This window comes from Salvia miltiorrhiza, chromosome 6 (genome assembly GCF_028751815.1).
Source record: "Salvia miltiorrhiza cultivar Shanhuang (shh) chromosome 6, IMPLAD_Smil_shh, whole genome shotgun sequence".
Classification (NCBI taxonomy): domain Eukaryota; kingdom Viridiplantae; phylum Streptophyta; class Magnoliopsida; order Lamiales; family Lamiaceae; genus Salvia; species Salvia miltiorrhiza.
Window position 1 is genome coordinate 21580646 of NC_080392.1, and position 21414 is coordinate 21602059.

At 38.7% G+C, this 21414-nt stretch overlaps 3 protein-coding genes and 2 long non-coding RNA genes across 7 annotated transcripts; 1 reads left to right on the forward strand and 4 right to left on the reverse strand.

Annotated features, from left to right (window-relative positions):
- Positions 1-1307: 1307 nt before the first annotated feature.
- LOC130987478 (uncharacterized) lies at positions 1308-3489 on the reverse strand. Its single transcript, XR_009089767.1, has 3 exons — positions 2839-3489; positions 1809-1957; positions 1308-1671 (listed from the first exon to the last, which is right to left on the reverse strand). It is a non-coding gene; the product is annotated as an uncharacterized LOC130987478 (long non-coding RNA).
- Positions 3490-7285: 3796 nt separating this feature from the next.
- On the reverse strand, positions 7286-9512 carry LOC130987479 (uncharacterized). 2 transcript variants are annotated; one of them, XR_009089769.1, is made up of 4 exons: positions 9029-9512; positions 8752-8945; positions 8328-8411; positions 7286-7521 (listed from the first exon to the last, which is right to left on the reverse strand). It is a non-coding gene; the product is annotated as an uncharacterized LOC130987479 (long non-coding RNA). The 2 variants fall into 2 exon arrangements; XR_009089768.1 differs by having other exon boundaries at positions 7286-8411.
- Positions 9513-11658: 2146 nt separating this feature from the next.
- LOC130987483 (very-long-chain 3-oxoacyl-CoA reductase 1-like) lies at positions 11659-15076 on the forward strand. Its single transcript, XM_057911016.1, has 3 exons — positions 11659-12424; positions 14083-14152; positions 14652-15076. The coding sequence occupies exons 1-3, from the start codon at positions 11787-11789 to the stop codon at positions 14904-14906; spliced, it is 963 nt and encodes a 320-aa protein (XP_057766999.1). The 5' UTR covers positions 11659-11786; the 3' UTR covers positions 14907-15076.
- Positions 15077-15138: 62 nt separating this feature from the next.
- On the reverse strand, positions 15139-17754 carry LOC130987481 (uncharacterized membrane protein At3g27390-like). 2 transcript variants are annotated; one of them, XM_057911015.1, is made up of 8 exons: positions 17471-17754; positions 17193-17301; positions 16906-17098; positions 16701-16828; positions 16313-16601; positions 16020-16229; positions 15751-15949; positions 15139-15656 (listed from the first exon to the last, which is right to left on the reverse strand). In XM_057911015.1, the coding sequence occupies exons 1-8, from the start codon at positions 17562-17564 to the stop codon at positions 15205-15207; spliced, it is 1674 nt and encodes a 557-aa protein (XP_057766998.1). In that variant the 5' UTR covers positions 17565-17754; the 3' UTR covers positions 15139-15204. The 2 variants fall into 2 exon arrangements, with proteins under 2 accessions (XP_057766998.1, XP_057766997.1); XM_057911014.1 differs by having other exon boundaries at positions 15751-15952.
- Positions 17755-17896: 142 nt separating this feature from the next.
- Positions 17897-20223, reverse strand: LOC130987480 (protein LOW PHOTOSYNTHETIC EFFICIENCY 1, chloroplastic-like). The gene has a single exon (XM_057911013.1). The coding sequence runs from the start codon at positions 20221-20223 to the stop codon at positions 17914-17916; it is 2310 nt and encodes a 769-aa protein (XP_057766996.1). The 3' UTR covers positions 17897-17913.
- Positions 20224-21414: the final 1191 nt, after the last annotated feature.

The window sequence follows — 21414 nt, forward strand, 5'->3', positions numbered from 1 at the left end:
ACAATATCTTTTTCAGGAGATGACTCGGGCGATGAGAGGCGGGGCGAGTGATGGTCAAGATAAAAGAAGAATAACATTTTATTTTCAATTAGAATAAAGACTCAGTTTATGATGTTTATTTACTTCATCTGTTGGATTTGAGTTTTAGTTATTTAAGTTTTGAAATCTCATTATTTTCAATCAAAGTACTTCTTTTTATTTAATAAGAAAATTGGGGCGTCACAATGACACTATGTACAATTGATACTATAAGGTTGAAATTGAAACTATTTGGATATACAAATGACACTATAAGATTGAAATTGACACGATTCAGTTATACAAATGACACTATAAGGATATATACAAATGACACTACTACAAGATTTCAATTGACACTATAAGATTTCAAATGACACTACTCCGACAAACAAATGACACTACAATATTTTAAATGGCACTAACATTTCAAGTGACACTACTCCGAAAAACAAATGACACTACAAGATTTGAAATAACACTATAACATTTCAAATGACAGTACAAGATTTCAAATGACACTATAAAATTTCAAATGACACTACAAGATTTCAAATGACACTGCAAGGTTTCAAATGACACTACTCTGACCTACAAATGATACTATAAGATTTCAAATGACACTTTGATATTTCAAATAACAATATTAAGACATACAAATGACACTAGGAGATTTCAAATGACACTACTTCAACATACACATGACACTATAACATTTCAAATGACACTACTCCGACAAAGAAATGAACATTTTACATTTGAAATGACACTTTAACATTTCAAACGACACTATAAGATTGAAATTGACACTCTTAACATTTTAAATGACACTATAACATTTTAAATTACACTGTTTTGATATACAAATGACACTTAGTATTATTGAAATGTTATAGTATCAGTTTCAATCTTATAATATCATTTGTATATCCGAATAGTGTCAATTTCAACCTTATCATGTCATTTAAAATATTATAGTGTCATTTGTATATCTGAATAATGTCAATTATACGCAATGTCATTTAAAATGTTATAGTGTCAATTTCAATCTTTAACTGTCATTTGTATATATTAATAGTGTCAATTATATAAAGTGTCATTTAAAATGTTATATTATCATTTATTTATTCAAATAGTGTTATTTAGATATATTAAAAATGTCATTTATTTTATAAATATAGTAATCAATTATTAATATGGATAGTGTCATTTATTAAGAAAAATAGTGTTATTGTCGTTTACTAAGAGAAATAGTGCCATTTATTTAAAGAAATGGTGCCACTTACATATATTAAAATTATCATTTAAATATAAATATAATACTTTATCAAAGAATTTGCAACCGAAACTCGTGCAAAGCCTCAAAAACCACAAAATGACACAATCTCTTTATCTATGCCATGCTATGCTTGCTCAACTCGAAATTTAACCAATGTTGATAGTACTCCACTCGCACTGGGGGACAAAATCCCACTTCACCTAACTTAGATGCGATCACAATGGAATTTAAACTCATAACATTTTAACTACAAATATCACAGAATACCCCTTCCCTTCCCCAGCAAAGATTGACAATATTCACATGGCTCCCCCTGAGCAAACTGAATTTCTTCGATTATATGTTACAGAAGCAAGCAGCAGTGACTTGCAGCCCTGTTGAAGAAGAAGAAGAATCGCGGAAATAAAGATGTAATCCGTAACACAGTCTCGTTATTATATGTCTAAATTCAGAGCCATGAAGCAAAAAACTCAGCAGCAATGTGCACAAGAAATGGAAAGAGAATGATTACCAGGGCATCATGAATCACCTCTGTTTTGCAACCAGTTCTATGTCGGCTCCAGCTTCAACAATCTTGGCTTCCTTAGATGCCTTTGCCGTCTTGGCGATTGTTAGTACGTCGAAATCCAAAGCTACCCTTCTCACTAGGCCTTCAAGCATCTGTTTTAACATTTTGGCGAATGGCAGTTACAAAAATGTTCATAGTTCTTGTATCACAACACCTTTATTTGCAGTTGATAAATGAAATTAAATACACGAGATGAGAACAAGGAAGCTTGCAAGAAGAATTCAGCAACTAGAAAATAGAAAGTGGCAACTGCTTCAAATAATGAAATACAAGAAAACATACAAGTGAGCCAATGGCCACCATAGCCCAAAATCTAGAATCGGAATCAACTGTTTCCCTTCAGCCATCTACACGAGATGACAGAAGAATGAAACAAAGAAAATATTAGTTACATCCATTAAAACTTCAGCCCACTGCTCCAGCTAAACGTACTATGAAACACATATAGCTTCTGTGATCATCCTTGTTCACAAAAGAGAAAATCAAAACCTCCTAAATGAATCACAACATTGAAAAAGAGAGAGGCTCTAGAAGGGCATTAATACATTATATTAGGCATTGCATTTGCATCAATAACTCAATCAAGATTACCCAAATATTGCTTACAAATTTTACAAGTTGGAAAATCAGCATAAATGGGGCAACAGGTTATACAAGGACCATCCTAATGTCTCTTCCAGTTTCGAGTAATAGAACATGCAACTCAAAGCTGTTAGGCCCCATTTCTATTTTTCTGTAAAATTCAGCAGAAAATCCAAACAATAGAAATACTCCCATTTGGCAACACAGGGATACAATCAAGTAACATAGAAGTAAAGTTAGTATTCCACAAATCAGTTCTCTGAAACTACTCCAAAACTAAAGAAAACCAAATCTTCTACAAATATTAGACAACCCACAAGGAATTCAAGTTCAGAACCTCAAACACAAAACTATTTTTTATTATCAAACCAGCAGTGGTGGGGTGATTTACCTGAGCGCGGAACGTGGGTCTTCGTCGATGCCGCCGCCGTCCTCCTCGACGGCGGTGAAGGAGCGGAGCCTCCGAGACTGTGCATGTGTGCAATCGAGAGAGAGAGGTCAGAAAAACCTAGGGCTTCTGAAATCGGCTTCGGCTGGAGAAGCTGCTGCGGTGATGCGGCGCCGGCTGGAGGGCGCGCGGCTGGAGAGGTAGAGGGTGGAGCGAAGCGCGGCGACCCGCGACCGGAGCTGGGGAGAAGGACGACAGCTTGTCAGGACTCAGCGGCAGGTGTGGTGGTGGTGAGTCGCGACGGCGACTTACCGGAATTGGGGGGAGGATTTAGGGATTTCATTTTAGAAATTGGGGATTATTTTGGGCTCAGTAGATTCAGGAAGAATGAGAGGGAGACGATTCAGTGAGGAGATAACATGAGGCGGTGGCGGCCGACGAACTTTTCCGCCGGAGATCGAAGGGAGAATAGAGAAAGCTGGGGTATGGATTGCCGCAGAGAGAGGAGGAGGAGAGAAGGAAAGCAGCGATTTTTTTATTTTTTTTTTAATTATATATAAACCGGGTCAACGGACCCGGGGTTCGCAGCGGGTCGGATCGGGCTGGATTTGTACAGCGCGCAGATAAGTTTTTGCCATAACTTTTATATTGATTATTATATTTATTTATATTGGTGAATATAATGTTGTTATTATGGTTCACCTAAATGGCCTAATTTCTGGCCATCTGATTCAACCAACTATATTTTGGTCTGTGAAGCGCTCAACTAATTCACCCTCCAAATTAAATGCTATCAATCCAACTGTCATCTTCTCACCATCTCAACCCATAATTATTTCTATCAACGGGATACTTTTATTTCCCACCATCGTATAAATATATTCGTTTACGTAAATTTAAATGATAGTAATGTTTTCCCCCTATGAATTTAATTAAGTTGGCAGCACACATATGACTTATAAATAGAGCATATATATTTGTGCCACTATGTCATCAAGTCTATTATCTATATATATGATATTCAAAATATTAAAAAGAAAGCGTACACTGAAATCGATCTATAGAAATTAGAAAGTACTATGAAGGAAAATTGAATTAAAATTAGAGCATTCAAAGGTAGTCGTAGTAAATGTTTTGTTTTTTTTTTTGAAGGAAAAAATGTTTTGTTTTTAGGCGATAAAAGTATATCGGCAAATATTAATAGAGGCGGTCTCTTTTCCTGTACTACCTTACCTCCATTCACACCGCATGGGATCCTCAGTCCCATACCACCATGCACTATTTTTAATTTATTTATTTTATAATTATTTTTTATAAAAATAAAAAATATTATTATATTATGAACTCTAATTAATATTTATGACTAGAAATTGAAATTTACAAAAATTATATACCCTAACTTTGAATTAATGAACCCAAATAATCAATTATTAATTCAAATAAATATAAAAAAATTATAAACCCTAATTGAATGAGTGAACCCTTGTTAATTATCTATTTATTATGTTAAAACATAATAAATTAAAATTGAAGAAAATATAATTAAAAATTATAACATATTAAGAGTGGTACACGGTGGTACACACTAAATTGTGGGACAGAGGATCCCATCTGAATTCCCACAGCACCAACAAAAGTTTTCCTTTCATTTAATACTTTTTAGTTAAGAGGATAAAAGACTAAAAAAAAATGTTAGAGGATAAAAGACGGAAAGAATGATTAATCTATAAAATATATGGTGAGATGTGATGTAATAGTCAATGTGAATATGAAAGAAGATATAGTATCACAGAATGTATCGTACAAGAAGAAATAACAATACATAAAGAATGATAACACAGTTTGGTTAAATAATCTACGTTTAGGGGGCCTCGTCCAGGAAAAACGATCCATTATATGAAGTTGAGATATACAAGAACTTACACAATAAGACTTCATCTTACTTAGCCTCTATATATACCTTTCCAAAACTTCACCAATGGTGGACAATTGAAAGTTAGACAACGACTAACTTCTTAGGCACACCTAATCCATTGAGAAACAAGAACCAAATAAAGAAAAGTATATAACTCTTTTACAATGTACACTTAAGTGTATACCTCACAAATACTCTTATGCTGGAACAAATAAATCATGTATAGTATCAGTGACTGTACTACAGACTGTAACAAGTCCGGGGGGACACCTAGCAGGAACAAGAATTCTCGACTACATTGTGAGATCGGTTAAGAACGAAATTCCCCAGTCATCTTGAACGAAATATGGTCTTTTTATATATTCTTCACGTCTCCAATCTTCTCTTTTAGCGCAAGTTAATCATTTCCTAGTTGTAGATGGAAAGAAGAGTTTTAGCTTGATGAGCACTTTGCTTGGATGATCTTGATCTATCTGTAATTGTGATCCAATAATGCTTTCTTAAATTTGTAGATTCATGACAATGTATATCTATAAAAATCGAATAAGATAACTCCCAAAATATCTGTTGAATTTGTATGTTGACAACTTTTAATTGTCTCTGTTGCCATTTAGTACATCCAAAGATACTGTATAAGATATTGTACTAATTTTGAAAAGAACATTTGCAGAACAATCACTTGTCTACGTAATGATAATATAATAGAGTATAAATTTTATTCTAACAAAGACAATTGACATTTTTAATTTATCTGCATGGGAAACTCACTATCGTGCAATGTTTAAGATAAACCAAAAGTAAACTAGTATAAGATCAGTGAGTTTACTTTGATGGAAAATGAGAGAAAATATATATTTTCATCATTTTTTCACTATTTTCACATGCGTAGTATGATATAAAATTTTCTCCAGGCACGTGAAATATTTTTTTGGACAACTCTTTTTCACTTATTTTCTCTTCAATTTTGAATAATATTATCTTTGGGAAGTGGTGTGAAAATATTTCCAACATTTTCTCATCTGTAGTAAATATATGATAAAAAATGAGAAAAAAAAAAACATTTTCTCATATTTTCTTATGCATTATTTTTCAATGAAAATTTTACAACTAAAGGAAACACACTCTAACAAAAAAACTACTTGTACATTTTAGAGCATAAGTTGAGTTTCAAACTAATTTTTTCAAAACTAGTGTGTAACCCGTCGAATTTCGACGGGTATCATTTGGTGTTATAATTTATATAAAAAAATATAAAAATTATTTCTTAATATATTTATAAATTATGGAGATTATTCACTAAAAAAATTGTAAATATGATATAGGCCTACGTTAGACATCAAACTAAAATGAAAAAATAAATTAAAGAGAACTTTCATCCTTAACATGACTTAGCGAAACATATATTCGAAAAAATTATTTGTCACCCACTACTATTTGCCACCTATACCCGCGACCTGCGGATACCAGCCACTCGCTACCCGTCGGATACCCGTCACCCACTATTCGTCGGATACTCGCCGAGGCTTGAGAGGTAGGGGCACTACTCCTTCTCGACGTCGACATCCTGCAATCAATCACCCGTCGGTAAAGTACCTATATATGTAACTAACTAAAGTATTTGAGCGAACCACCCGCTACCCGTCGGATACCCGCCACCCACTACCCGTCGGATACCCGCCGAGGCTTGAGAGGTAGGGGCACTGCTGCTTCTCGGCGTTGACATCCTGGAATCAACCAAAAGTACCTATATATGTAATTAACTAAAGTATTTGAGCGAACCACCCGCTACCCGTCGAATACCTGCCACCCACTACCCGTCGAATACCTACCATCCACTACCCATCGGATACCCGCCGAGGCTTGAGAGATAGGGGCACTGTTGCTTCTCGGCGTTGACATCCTGCAATCAACCACCCGTCGGTATCCTATAATTTTTCAAATATCTCAATCTAATTCCCCAAAAATATTTGGATCGTCTTTAAGGAACTCAATTTATATCACAAAGCATATACTTTATTATTAGATTTGTCAATTCAGTTTTTATATATCTCTGAGTTATTTTGTATGCACAAAATGTAACGTTAATATAAATAGATAAGCTCAAAATTTCAGATAAAGTATATGTGCTTAATACTAAAGCATACATATGCAAATTAAGTTATAGGCTAGGCATGAAATTGTTGAGAGAAAGCTGAAATACATATGAGCAAATTAAGTTCCTATAAATAGATAAGCTCGATTTATTTATTACTAAACCAAAAAGTATCATTACATGAGTTGCTCATATGAGCTGCAATACACAATTCACCAACTTATGATAAAAATAAAAATGAAAAACCTTATAAGTCCTAATACAGTAAGAGACAATTTAACATCTACAAAAACAAACGAAGAAGGTTCTGTTGACAAATCAAGCGTAACATGCACAGTCCTAGTCCTGTATGATGCAATAAAATTGATACATCATCAACAGAGCAATGCAAGTGTTCGATTCAGTCATGGACGAATTGAACTCTGATTTACACCGGTAAAATAAATATCAGCCAAAACGGTGATAAGCAAATCTGGAATAATAAAATCCTACAAAAAAAAAATCAGAAGCATTACAATTTCAACATGCAAAGCAACTAATTTACACATAGCCACCAAATTGAGTCAGGATTCAAGAAGAGCACTCACTTGTTGAACCTAAGCACCATTAACAACTAAGGATAAGCAAAGACTTTCTATGTTTACCTCTAATGCAGTGTAAAATGGCTCCACAACGCAAGCTGCAAAACAACCAAGATTAAACACTCAGCAACTGCAAAGTTTGCAATACACGAAATAGAGAGTTCCTTGTATGTTGGAATTATCGAAGATATGTACTTTTTAGCAGGATCGACGACAACAAATGCACACATGTAAGCTGCAGGAAGTAAAAAGCTTTCAAAGTACTCAAAGCCAACCAACATAAAATGATAATACAAAAGAAAAGGGGTAACCAAAGATGCAAAACTGCAGTAGTTGATATGCAGTCAAATGTTGAAATGGAGAACATATAGTATAAAGGTCAAGAATTTCATTTGGTCCCTATCCTATATAACTCCAAACTTTTATAAACATAAACCGTGCATAATTAATTGACTGCAATCTAACAATAATAATTCGTGTACAATCTAACAACACTTAAATCTAACAGAACACTTAAACCGGCAAAACAGGGAAGTAAAACAATCACATAGAGTTAATTAACAAAATCTAAACCAAACCATGGAAGTAAAGAAATCACATAGAGTTAATTAACAAAATCTAAACCAAAAATATGAAAAATATAAATAAAAATGTGAATCGCAGGCACACAGCCATAGAAGAAGAAGAAGAAGAAGAAGAAGAAGAAGGGTACCGCAACAGTGAATTGTAAAAACACGATGTGACGTTTATTGGGCAGTTCAATCACAGACTCACATGTAAACATATGGCATAATAAAGGATTTGAACCCATCCACCTCGGTAACATAAAGAAAAGGGAATTATGAAGTGGAAACAATCTGTTGACATAACTGAAAAGGAGGGTGAGAGAATTCGGAGAACTTACAGTTGAAGTGAGAATATGAGTGGGCGACTGCAACACAGCGGCTGGCGAGCGGCGGTTCTGGACCAGGCACCTAGAACCAAAAATCTGGAAAAAAAAGAAGAAAAATAAGAAGAAGGTATTGCCGCGTTAATGCAAAAGAAAAGAAAGACAACAAAAAAAGAAGAAGGTAACCTTTTGTCTGCTGCATCGTTAATAATTCAAACTAATGAATTTATAGATGAAAATTTAGGGTTTAAGTTTCCTTCGATAAAATTCTTTCCAAAAAAAATTCTTTCTAAAGTTTATAACCATTCTATATTTACATAATTTGCAGCAACCGAAAATTAATTAACATAAAAATCTAAGGTTTAAGTTTCCATTGTTAAAAATCTTTCCAAAATTCTGGAAAAAAAGAAGAAAAATAAGTCAAACATTTAATACTTACCATATGGGGGAAGGGAGGTGGCAGATCGATTTCTGGTTTTCTGGTGATACGAGGGGCAGATTGGCGGCCATGGCTGCCGTGGTCGCCGAAAATCGCAAAGAGGCGGTGAAGATTTGGGGATCTAGGGGCGCGGCGATTCTTGGTGGGTGCCGGTAAGGCGAATCCATGGTTGACTAACGCATTCAATTTGTTTCCTGCGGCAATTCACAACTAAAGTCATTTCCAAAATTTCATTATTCTAAAACGCATTCAATTTGTTTCCTAAAATAATACTTACCATGGCTGATGGCGGCGGGGAGGGGAAGGTCAGATAATCGATGAGGGTGCTTTCAAATCGCCGCGGCAGGGTAAGGAGAGAGTCACTTGAGGCTGGACGACGAATCGCGGTGGAGGAAAGGAAGAGCTGGTGAAGCAGATCATGGCGGTGGGAGGGGCGGGGCACGGTGGGGCAGATCGCTGCGTGGGCTAGGCACGGTGGGTGGAGGGAAGGAGACGGCGAGGCAGATCGCGGCGGTGGGCGGGGCCGGGCACGGTTGGGCAGATTGCGGCGGTGGGTGGAGGGTTGGAGACGGGAGAGAAGAGGATGGGTGCCGGCGCGGCAAATCGCGGTGGTCATAGGCAAATCGCAACGGTGGGTGGAGGGATGGAGACGGGAGAGAAGAGGTGGAGTCGTGGAGGGATGGAGACGACGGGAAGACGACGGCCACAGTGGGGCAGATTCGCCGCGGTGGGTGGAGGGGTTGGAGACGGGAAAGAAGAGGTTTTTCAGATATAGATGGCTTGTTAGAATGGAGATGGAGGCGGTGTAGAATCTTAACTATACAATTTAAAATTATTTTTAAAATATATTATTATATGTGGAATTATATTGCCACGTCAGCGATAGAGAATTGAGCTAGAGGCTCTAGAATTGCAGGGATTTTGAATGCTGAATTCTTAGATATGCCACGTAGGACCTTGGATTAAGGAGAGGCCTTCAATCCTTAATCGTATTATATATTGATGTCAAACAGTATTTATATTTTTTAAATATGGTTATAGTTGAAAAATAGGGAAACCATCAATTATGGGATTGATTACCAACATCCGTTAGAACAGAATTAAAAATATAAAAGAAGTCTTTACTAAAGTATATGATATATTACTCTTTATTTATTTCACACAATCATATCCTAAGGTCTTGGATTTGAGTCTATCATAAGATAATCGCAAATTTATTTATTTAATTATTAATTTATCAAGCATATATATATAGATACAACCTTATTTTTAAATAAGAAGCACAAATTTAAACACATAAAATGAAAAAAATAAGGAATTAAAAAAAAAAATCTTCGAACCAATACCACGAATTTATCCAGTAAAGTGATGAATTCATCGTATATATTCACAATTAAAAAATTCTAATTAATTTATATTTTAAAATAAATTTTTACTTTATCCAAATTATATATATATATATATATATATATATATATATGGGAGAGTTCAATGGAGACCACTCCCCTATATAGAGAATGAAGACCAAATCTGGTTCCTTGATCTAACTTAATCTAATGGTGGTAATTTAATTGATTAAATTTATTAATTTTCATTTATTTTATAATCAAAAGGTTAAGCATGTCATTTTCTATTTAACCCTAATCTCACTCACTCTCTCATTCACGCTCTCTCTATCTCTCTCTCAATCACTCTCCCCCCTCCCCCGCCGCCTCCATCTCTACTGCTCCGCCGCCTCCCCATCTCTCCTACTGCTCCGCCGCCTTCCTCCCCGCCACCTTCCCAATCACCTCCATCTCTCCTGCTGCTACTCTGCCGCCTCCCCAATCGTCTCAATCTCTCCTCCTATTGCTCCGCCTCCTCCTCCTCTGCTCCGCTTCCCCAATCGTCGTGGGCGCCTCCTCCTCTGCTCCGCTAGTTCATGCACCCATCTGTACTTCGATCGGCGGTAGCAACGACCGCAAATCCGCCCAGCCGCCGCCTCCCTTTTTCAGATCTTACATCGCCGTCGCCGCCCTTGCTCCTCCGGTGAGGACGCCGCCTATCGCCCTTGTTCATCGATTTTTTCCATTTGTTCATCGATATTTTTGTACTGTGCTCGTAGAAAAATATAATGAACATGATAATGTTCATTGTCATGTTTGTAGTGTGTTCATAGTGTGTTTGTAGAAAATAAATAAATGTTCATCGATTTTTTGTACTGTTTGAAAAATAAATGAACATGATAATGTTCGTAGAAAAATAAATGAACATACTAATGTTCATCAATATGTTCATAGGAAAATAAATAAATGTTCATCGATTTTTTGTACTGTGTTCGTTGAAAAATAAATGAACATGATAATGTTCGTAGAAAAACAAATGAACATACTAATGTTCATCAATATGTTCATAGGAAAACAAATGAACATACTAATGTTCACCTATTATGTTCATTGACGAATCAGGTCCCAGAATTGGAAGAGAGTAATTTTCGGGATTTGTTCAACCAGATGCCATAATTCGTGGATTTGAGTGGACGTTTTTGCCCCTTTTGGATTAAATAAATGTAATTAACCATTATTTAATTAGATGAAAAATCAAATCAGGAAATAATCTGGATCATTGATTGGATTGAGATTCTCTATATAAGAAGTGGTCTCCATAGAATGCGACCCTATATATATATATATACATATAAAGATATAAATAAAGAAACTTTTCACATATTTCAGAGTACAATTCGAGTTTCAAACTAAATTAATAATCTTTTTAGAATGTCAAAATGTATTTTGAAAATCAAATAGAGGACCAAGTTTTATATTTAAAAAAACAGGGAAATCATCAATTATGGATTTGATCACCAACTTCCGCTAAAATAAATTGAATTAAAAGAGGCCTTTACTCAAAAAATGTGATATAATTGACTTCAACAAAAAGTGCAATTTAATTTTTTTTCACACTACCATATCAGGTCTAGTAGTAGTACCAATATATATATATATATATATATACAAATTTATTTCAAAGACGCCAAGTCCTCAAAATCATCGCTCATGGCGGACTGCATCTTCGAGCAGCTCAAATCTCAGCCCACATGGCTCCTCCTGCTCTTCTCCCTCGGCTCCTTCTCCCTCCTCAAACTCTCCCTGTCCATCCTCAAATGGGCCTACGTCAATTTCCTCCGCCCCGGCAAGAACCTCAAGAAATACGGGTCGTGGGCCGTAATCACGGGCCCCACCGACGGCATCGGCAAATCCTTCGCATTTCAGCTGTCGCGAAAAGGGCTCAACTTGGTTCTAGTTGGGCGGAGCCCTAATAAGCTCGAGGAGGTCTCGGGCGCCATCAAATCCAAATCCGGGTCGACCCAGATCAAGACGGTCGTGGTGGACTTCTCCGGCGATTTGGACGACGGCGTTGCGAGGATTAAGGAGGCGATCGAGGGTTTGGATGTGGGATTGCTGATTAATAATGTGGGGGTTTCGTATCCGTACGCGCGATTCTTTCATGAAGTGGACGAGAAGCTGTTGAATGATTTGATCAGGGTTAATGTGTTGGGCACGACGAAGGTTACGCAGGCGGTGCTGCCCGGGATGGTGGAGAGGAAAAAGGGGGCGATTGTGAATATTGGGTCCGGCGCCGCCATTGTTATTCCTTCTGATCCGCTTTACTCTGTCTATGCTGCTACTAAAGCGTGAGTCGTTTTTTAAAGATTTCTCTTTTCTTGCTTTTGTTGCTGTTTTCGTTTTTGGGTCTCTCTGTTTTGTTGCGTGGATTGATTGCTTTGCTGCTTTTAGTTTGAAGTAGTGTTTGAGGTTGGTTGTTTGATGTTTAGTTTATCTTCGTGAGGTTTCATGTATCTCTCTCTCTCTCTAGCTTGATGCTGGAATTTAGTACTTCCTCGCTCCACGAAAGAACTTCCTATATTTTCTTTTTGGGACGTCCACAAAAGAACTTCCTACCTATTTTTGGACTATATCCCACCACTTATAATCCTCTTACTTTTCAATTTTCACAACTCCCAATATTAATTATAACACATTTTCACCACTCCCAATAGACTCAACTACCTTTTATCCACTCTCAATACACTCAACAATATTTTTTTCTTAAAACCCGTGTCACACCCTCCTAGGAAGTTCTTTCATGGACGGAGGGAGTATAATGGAAGTGGTAGATGTGAAATATGGGGGGAAAATGGTTTCATTGCATGCCAAATCTAGAATCTGGTTAGATTGAGTCTTTTTTCTTTTCTTGAAAGTTTTCTCTTGTTTTTTGCCCTTTTGTTGTTGTTTTTGTGTTTGGCTCTCTCTGATTTGTTACGTGGATCGATTGCTTTGCTGCTTTTTAGTTCGAAGTAGTGTTTTGAGGTTGCTTGTTTGATGTTTAGCTTTGTATGCCAAATCTAGAATCTGGTTAGATTGTTTGATACTCCATCCGTCCCCAAAATAAGTTCCTCTTTGGGGACGGCACGGGTTTTAAGAAAAAAGTGGTAAAGTGTATTGATAGTGGAGAAAAATATGTTATAATTAGTATTGGGAGTGGTGAAAAGGTGAAAAAGTGTTATAATTAGAGTATTGGAAGTGGTGAAAAAGTGAAAAGTAAGAATAAATAAAGTATTATTAGTGGTGGGGTAGTTGTCCAAAAAAAGGAAAGAAAGAAAGAAAGAGGAACTTATTTGGGGGGACGTCCCAAAAAGGAAAAAGAGGAACTTATTTCAGGGACAGAGGGAATATTTGATTAGCTGATCTTGTTGATGGCTAATTTGTTGCCTCTTTGCGTTGAGAGTAAGAGTTATTGAATGGCGTAGTTTGAAATTAACGAATCTGAGACTGAGTTGCAGCTGGTTTGGTAGTTCCTTACATGTCTTTCTTGTTTTTCTTGATTCTGGAATTTTAGTATACTAGAAGTGGATGGATGTGAAAAGTGGTTGCCTTTTGTGCCTATTTTAGAATCTGGTTCTGTTTGATGTTTAACTTTTTTTTTTTAATCTTAGTTGGGCTTGATTCGTTGGCTCGTTCAGTTAAGATCGAAGCTTTCTGAATGGCGTACTTGGTAATTAATGAGTTGTCAGAAGTTTGGTGGCTTTTGATCTATCCAGTTTCGTCTTTTTGCTTGATGCTGGAATTGAAGTATTGTAGAAGACTAGAAGTTGTTAGATGTAAAAGTGGTTACGTTTTGTTCCTATTTTAGAATTTGGTTTCATGTTAGTTATATAGAGGACAAGATTGTTGTGGCTTTGGAATCTGAATGTGCTAATACTTGTACTAATTTTGCGTGAGATTACAGGACGAAGGGGATTAATGTGTTTTGTTCGAACTACTAGTACTAAGTTGAGGTTGGCTTTTTCAGGTACATCGATCAGTTCTCAAGATGCCTTTACGTGGAGTACAAGAAGAGTGGGATTGATGTACAGTGCCAGGTATGCGCACTCGTCTACCTTCAACATATCCTCTTTACATGTTTTTTGGAGTATTAAGTTTGTATCGGGGATCGTATTGTTCTGTTGCTGAGTATATTGCCTTTAGATTTTGAGAAATGGGACTCACATTTAGGTCAAGCTCCGTAGGCCATGATTATAAGTCCCTTTGTCTGATGAAACCAACAGATTTCAAGCTCCATTGGACATGAGTCGCTGTGTAGCCCTCATTTCAAGTGAGCATGAATAAATCATCACGAGCTAGTAGAAGAAAAAAGAAAAGAAAAGAAAAAATTGAAATTTAGCTGGTTTTATAGAACAGCTTAGAGACTGGCTATGACTGTCGTTTGATTCCACGTTGATGCCTTTATATGCCATCGTCATGACTAACATGGATGACAGCGCTTAGTTATCTATGCCGTAGCTCCTAAATAACAAGAAAATAGCATCACTTGTGTTGTTTCATTTGAAAGGGCTAAATCTGATATGCTGCAACTGGTAGGTACCGCTGTACGTTGCCACAAAGATGGCATCAATCAGAAGGTCGTCCTTCTTCGTTCCATCAGCAGACGGTTATGCTCGTGCAGCTCTGCGTTGGATAGGCTACGAGCCCCGTTGTACTCCTTACTGGCCACACACCCTCCTCTGGGCCGTGGCGAATTCTCTGCCCGAGTCAGCCATTGATGCGTGGCGCCTCAAGTTCTGCCTCGCCATTCGAAAGCGAGGACAGCTCAAGGATTCGAGGAAGAAGGAGTAGAAGCCAAGTCAATCCACTTACACTCATTCTATCTCTATGTTTCATTCTTTAGTTTCCACCCTCATCAACCAAGAATGTTGTTAGTTACTGTTTTTGTAACTTAATATGCAAGACTAGTGTAACTTTATTTGTTTACAACTTTGAAGTATTTTCTCAATATTCTTGAAAAATAATTCCTGTACTATTGCTTATATTGATAATCTTGTGTGTCCGTGTGCGTGACATGTATTGATGAAATGAAATACGAGATGAAGCTGATAATTCAATCGAAACCAAACGTGGTTTAAGGAGTAACAAATCAAGAATTGAGTGAAAATTCATTTCTACACCGTCGGATTGGATCTTCTTGACCTGATTCACGGCCGCGTTTCCACGTAAAAATACGCGTGAACATGCTCGTCGATCTCCTCAGTCCACCGCCGCCCGATTTCTTACCGAGCTGCGCTAAGACGGCCCCCATGCTCTGATCGAACCGGCGTCTGAAAGTCGGGTATCTCGATATCGACTTGGTGATCCCAACAAGCCTTCGCCCTAGAGCCTCGAGCTCGGCTCGTTTAACTTCTGATTCGGGCTCCGGCTCCGGCCCGACGGCGTCACCACTAAACAGAACTAACTTACCCAAGTATTGCTCTTCCATCTCAGAGAGGCTAACAGCTTTGATCTGCTCCTTGATGATCAGCAAAGGCTTGAGAAACCACTCATAAAACATGTCTTTAGGCCTATTCGAAGACGTTATTTCCACGTCGTCACCTGAATCAATGATCTTTTTTTTCACATTTCTTAAAAAAATACGACAAAATTGCTCAAAAAAGATGCAAGATTAGCAACTTTTTCTTCAACTTACTCAGCAAAATGCCACCACAATCAGCTCTAGCTGATCTTAGAAGTGTTTGAAGAATGCAGTAAGCAGGCAATCCAACGGTCAGCATTCTCCCACGGTCTCTCCGGCTCTTTGCCTCTTCGATATCGGTCAGTTTTATCGTGCCCTCGGACACTAAAACTTCACCCAGACGCCGACACTCCTTGAACAAGGCATCAGCTAGCTGCTACATGGAAGAGATGGCGAAGATCTTAGTAGCAGACGAGACAAAGTTTTGAAAACGTATTCCATACCTCGAGAGGCTTCAAATCGAGCATCCGGGAAGCCGTAGGAGAAGGCGGGTTTCGAGTTGACAGAGAAGTTGGCAGCGGAGAGGCCTTCTCTCTGTAACGCGGTCTAGGGAAGCATGACCCTTCGGGCATGTCAAGAACGTCGTTGCTGTATTCGTCGTAGATAGACACCGAGGCAACAATGTAGCACAGTCCAAACCAGAGTGAGCTCTCCTGCACCCAAAAAGAAAACATGGGATTTCAGCACAAGTTGAAGTTAAGTCCAACAAAACTATTTCTCTCTCTCTCTCTCCAACCTGATACACGATCACAGCTGCATAAGCGCCCAAGAAGACAGACGACAAGATGGAGCAGACAACAGCTGCAGCCACGACCAACGGCCAGAGCAAGATTGCGAGCCCTGCAAAGGGCACACATATAGTCTCCAAGAACGGTCCTTCACGGCCAATGCAGTCTTGCAACAAGCGATGCCACCCTTTCACGAGCATATACGGGCTCTTGCACAAGGCCAGAGTCGAGATCACAGGCAGGTCCACAGCCACGCCCACAACTCCAGCAACGAGAGCTAGAGGAACGTGCAGCAACCTGCATACACACGCAGCATGAGCAACCTCAAATTCACCTAACATGAAACCCAAGACGGCCTACTGAAAGAAACACGAGTAAAGACTGATCTAAACACACCGGATATCATAGCGTTTTCCCTCTTCGTGGCGTACATCATCCATGATTGAGAAGTAGGAATGGTAGCAAACATCTGCGAAATCCCTGATCATAGTGAAGCTCCCCTCCACAGCACTCCAAGTCCCATCCTGCAATGAGAGAGAAAAACACCAGTGAGAGAGAGAGAGGAAATTGAAGGACTTGAGCTCAGCAACAGAATGCATACACAAATGCAGTGGGAGAATTTGCTCGTCTTCCCTTCTTCAACTGCACGGAAAGTGGCAAGAATCGGGGCAAAGAGGCCGTATGCTGCCCCGGATAGAATGCTGCAGGCAATGCCGATCTGTGGCCATGAAATTAAGATAACAGCTAAACATATGCAGATTAGGAGCTTCAAAGCTGGGCCAAACTGTTTTGTGCTGCATTTGCAAGAAAATATGAGTGCTTATATAAGCTCAATAACAATAGGCAGTGTGCTTGAAATGAGTGTAAAAAAAAGGCTCAAGAACTAACCTTAGAATGGAATAATATGTGTAGAAACAGTGCATAGGCCAAAGTAGTAATATTATCCCAGAAATTCCTACTGTCACTATGAGAAGTATTATTGGACACATTATGATACCTAAAATGAGAGAAAAAAAATTCTTGATTATTTAATGATGCAAGCTTCTACAATTAAGCCCATAGTCAAGAATGGCAAAAAAAAAAACTCAACTGCAATAGTTGAAGTTGTAAAGGAAAAACAACAAGTAAGCAAAACAATTAGTAAACATGAGGAAATTTGTACAAACCTTTAATGGAACCAAGAATGAGGAGGCCAATGAAGAAGGGCAAGAAACATAGGAAGTTCCACAAAGAAGCCCAAAACCCTCTAGAAGTTTCCATTTTGCCTCTGATCAACTCAATCACCTAAAACCGATCTCAAATTTCTGCCAATGGCTTCCTCAAGAAGGAAAAAGAAAGTAGGAGTATTGAAAAAGACAGTTTTTTTCTTCACTCAACCTTAATCTCTTACTTCATGAAATACTAGGAGACAAGACTAGTGGGGTTCTCAAAACGAGGGGGAAAAATGAACTAACCTAAGAGTTTCAAAATGTTAACATGAGGGGGAAAATTTGATTAAAAAATTATGGATTAATATTAGTGGGGAAGAAAATTTGATTAAAAAATTATGGATTAATATTAGTGGGGAAGAAATAGTTTTTCACAACAAATCATACATTCAACAAAGATTTTATTCACCCTTTGATGTATAAATTTCTTTCCTAACAAAAGGTTTACTTCTTCTAGGAACATCAGCTAGTTTACAGAACTCTGACAAATTCTTCCTGATCTGCACCTTCTTCTTCCTCTCTGGCGGCCGAGGCCCGAGAGCAGCAACCTCGACTGTCGCCCCATGCAACTGTGCGGACTGCACGACAGCATCGTAGGCCTTGGCTGAGAGCTCGAGGCCCTCGTTCCGAGCCCTCAGGTGCAGCTCATAAGCCAGCCTAGGCTTCCCATCTCTAGCAAGAGCCTCGATCAGCATCTCGTAGGTGACCTCGTTGGGGGTGATGTTGTGAAGCTTCATTCGCTCGAACCACTCGTACCCCACGCCCCCATGATTGTTCCGGCCACACGAGCTTATGATCGCGTTGAACGTGATGACCGTGGGATCAACACCAGCAGCAACCATCTCCTTGATGATGGAGTCCAAGAGATCAAACTTCCCTTGGCCGGCATAGATCGAAGCCATGATTGTGTAGGCGTGCAAATTTGGCTCGAACCCGACTCTGATCATGTGCTCCCACACCTGAAGGGCCTGCTCGTAGAGGTTCCCTTTCTCGAGCGCGCTGAGCAGAGCCCCATACGAGATGATTGTGGGCTTCTCGCCTTGCTCAACCATCCTCTTGAATATCTCAATGGCGGCCGAGGTCTCTGAAGCTTTCGAGCAAGCAACAAGAACCGAGTTCCACTCTCTACTGCCCGGTTTAAGCCCTTTCTCCTCCATTTTATTTAGCAACCTCACACCCCATCTCCAAATCCCCTTCTTCCTAGCTGCAGAGAGCAATATGTTAAAATGAGAGACGATCAACTCGTACGACATATTATTCGGTTTAGGCCCTTTGTCTAACATATCCTCGTAGATCTCTAGAGCCGCCCACCACTTCTTGGCCTTCCCCAATAGCCAAATGAGATGGTTGCAAACAGACAAGCTCATCTCGTTGTCCACTTCTCTTATCCGAGTATAGAGCTCCTTAGCCACGACACAATGCTCCTCTCGTGTGCACGCCCATATGAGGCGCTCGTGCTCTGCACGGCCATGCTGCAAGCCAGCCTCATCCATCTTTCTCAGCAGCCTAAACACCTCACTGCTCCGGTTCTCCCTCATCACAAGCCAACGTCGCATCACTTGGTAGCATATACGAATGGTGAAGCTTTCTAGCTTAGAGAACTCATGATCCCAATCCCAATCCTCACCATCATCACCTCTCCCAATTTCACCTCCTTTGTATTTATCTCGTATTTCAACGAAAAACGCTAGAGATCCAAATCCATCTTCTAGCCTACGATAAGCAAACGACACGATTGAAAAGGATGCAGGTGATGGTGATATACCTTTACTTGGCATCTCTTCAAAAATTTGGAGGGCCTTACTTTCCTTCCCTTGTTCTGTGTAGATCCCCATCAAAGTGTTGTACGTCACAACACTCGGATGCACCCCTTTCGCGGCCATATCATTCATAACATCCTCAACAAAATTGAACTTCCTAGTTTCCTTCATCGCTCCCAAAAGGCTGTTGTATATGAAAAGGTTCGGCCGGACCAAACCACCACTCTCTTCACTCTTCCTCTTAAGCCACTCAAAGAGAGCCATTGCCGATTCTAAATTATTTTCTTTACCAAAACCTCGAATCACAGTCGAATAGACCTGAAGGGGAAGGATCCTCTCCACCTTCAGCACTTCCTCCACATCATCAGAAGTTCTAGCTGAGCTCAATCTACGTGCTAGTGCACGAACATCAACCCTTTGACTACTCACATTCTTAACTTTCTCTCCATCATCATCACCACTATTATTTGCACCATCAAATTCACTGCCATAATCCTTCCCCTCCGCAACTACATCCAGCTTGGGATGAGCACATTCCACCCTATCTATCTCCCCTGAAACCTCATCTACGCGGCCTAACTCGTCAATGGAACAGTTCTCTCCAACCGTGGGCTCATCCAACGCCCACGACACATCACACGCTGTACCAAGAAAGCCCTTCTTAGGCTTAGCAAAGCCACTAATCGTGCTTGCAGTTGCAGAGCCCAAATAAAGCATTTTGCACTTCAACTCATAGTTTTGGCCAGCAAGACACACTCCATTTTTACAACCCTTAAAATATCTCGACAAACACAATGAACGATGGCCATGAACATTGCAAAAATCCAATCTTTTCCTCCTCTCTCCCCATTTAACCAAACTACAAAATGAAATTAATTCTAAATCCAACTGAGGTACTACACAAGAGTGCCAAGATTCACTCGTTGAAGGCCAAATCGTCAGAGCTTGCATATTTGATCCCAAATAACTCTAAAAGTGAGAGCAAAACTTCAAGATTGAACTATCCAACCAAAAATTGTGGCATACTAGTTTTACCCCATAACAGAATTGCGCCAAAGGATTTCCAACCATCAAGATCAAACAGCAGAAACCTTAAAAAAAAGAAAGAAAGCTGGCTTTTTATGATTAATTTAGAGATAAAATCATACCTTGGTTTGAATGGATATGTAGAGGTTTTGGGTTTTGTTTAGAGCAGCTTAAGTCGCTGGCTTTTTCACAGCCATTCAATATCCGAATTAAGACGTGAAATCAATTCGGAGCCGTGTAGAAACGCACAACGACGCCGTTGCGAGGCCCACTTGTTTTGGACCGGGTCCATGTGATATGGGCCGCTCTGCTTGTTAGGCTTCCCACTTCCACCCAGGACTGTTCTTTTTAGGCATTTCTAAAGGAATTTGCTGGAAGTGGAAAGAGGAAGTGTGTTGTATCATGTGTGTGTTTTTTTGTAAGGTGGAAAGATACATTTTGTTGGAATGCATCCGAACCCAAAATAATTACGCAAAAACTCTTGTGAAATCGGTTTTACGATGAAATCGATTTCACAATGACATTACTTTAACATACAAATGACAATGACACTGACACTGTAACATTTTAAAGTGTCATTTGTATGTTAAAGTAATGTCATTGTAAATATTAAAGTGTCATTTGTATGTTTAAGTCGTATCATTCGGAAAACTTGTTTCACAGTGAAACCGGTTTCACAGGAGACCACCTTAAATAATTATAGTGGAATACATAAAACTACCCAACTATTAAAATTTATTTACCGAAAATACTCATTTTCTTAAATTTCTACATTTTATACTAAAAGATTCTGTAATTGCAGAAAAGTGTATTTGATTCTTACCTTTTTTTACCCAATTTATTGTTTCTATCTACATTATCATGTGTGTGTGTGTTTTGTAAGGTGGAAAGATAAATTTTGTTGGAATGCATCCAAACCCAAAATAATTACATAAAAATTCCCGTGAAATCGGTTTTACGGTGAAATTGGTTTCACAATGACACTACTTCAACATACAAATGACACTGTAATATTTTAAAGTATCATTTGTATGTTGAAGTAATGTCATTGGAAATGTTAAACTGTCATTTGTATGTTGAAGTAGTGTCATTCGAAAAACTGGTTTCACGGGAGAC

Coding starts and splice junctions, on each gene's coding strand:
- LOC130987483 (XM_057911016.1), top strand. CDS start 11,787: ATGGCGGACTGCATCTTCGAGCAGCTCAAATCTCAGCCCACATGGCTC. Junction 12,425..14,082: donor GTCTATGCTGCTACTAAAGC/GTGAGTCGTTTT, acceptor TGGCTTTTTCAG/GTACATCGATCAGTTCTCAA. Junction 14,153..14,651: donor GGATTGATGTACAGTGCCAG/GTATGCGCACTC, acceptor TGCAACTGGTAG/GTACCGCTGTACGTTGCCAC.
- LOC130987481 (XM_057911014.1), bottom strand. CDS start 17,564: ATGGAAACTTCTAGAGGGTTTTGGGCTTCTTTGTGGAACTTCCTATGT. Junction 16,602..16,700: donor GGAAAACGCTATGATATCCG/GTGTGTTTAGAT, acceptor GTGTGTATGCAG/GTTGCTGCACGTTCCTCTAG. Junction 16,230..16,312: donor CAGCTGTGATCGTGTATCAG/GTTGGAGAGAGA, acceptor TTTTGGGTGCAG/GAGAGCTCACTCTGGTTTGG.
- LOC130987480 (XM_057911013.1), bottom strand. CDS start 20,223: ATGCAAGCTCTGACGATTTGGCCTTCAACGAGTGAATCTTGGCACTCT.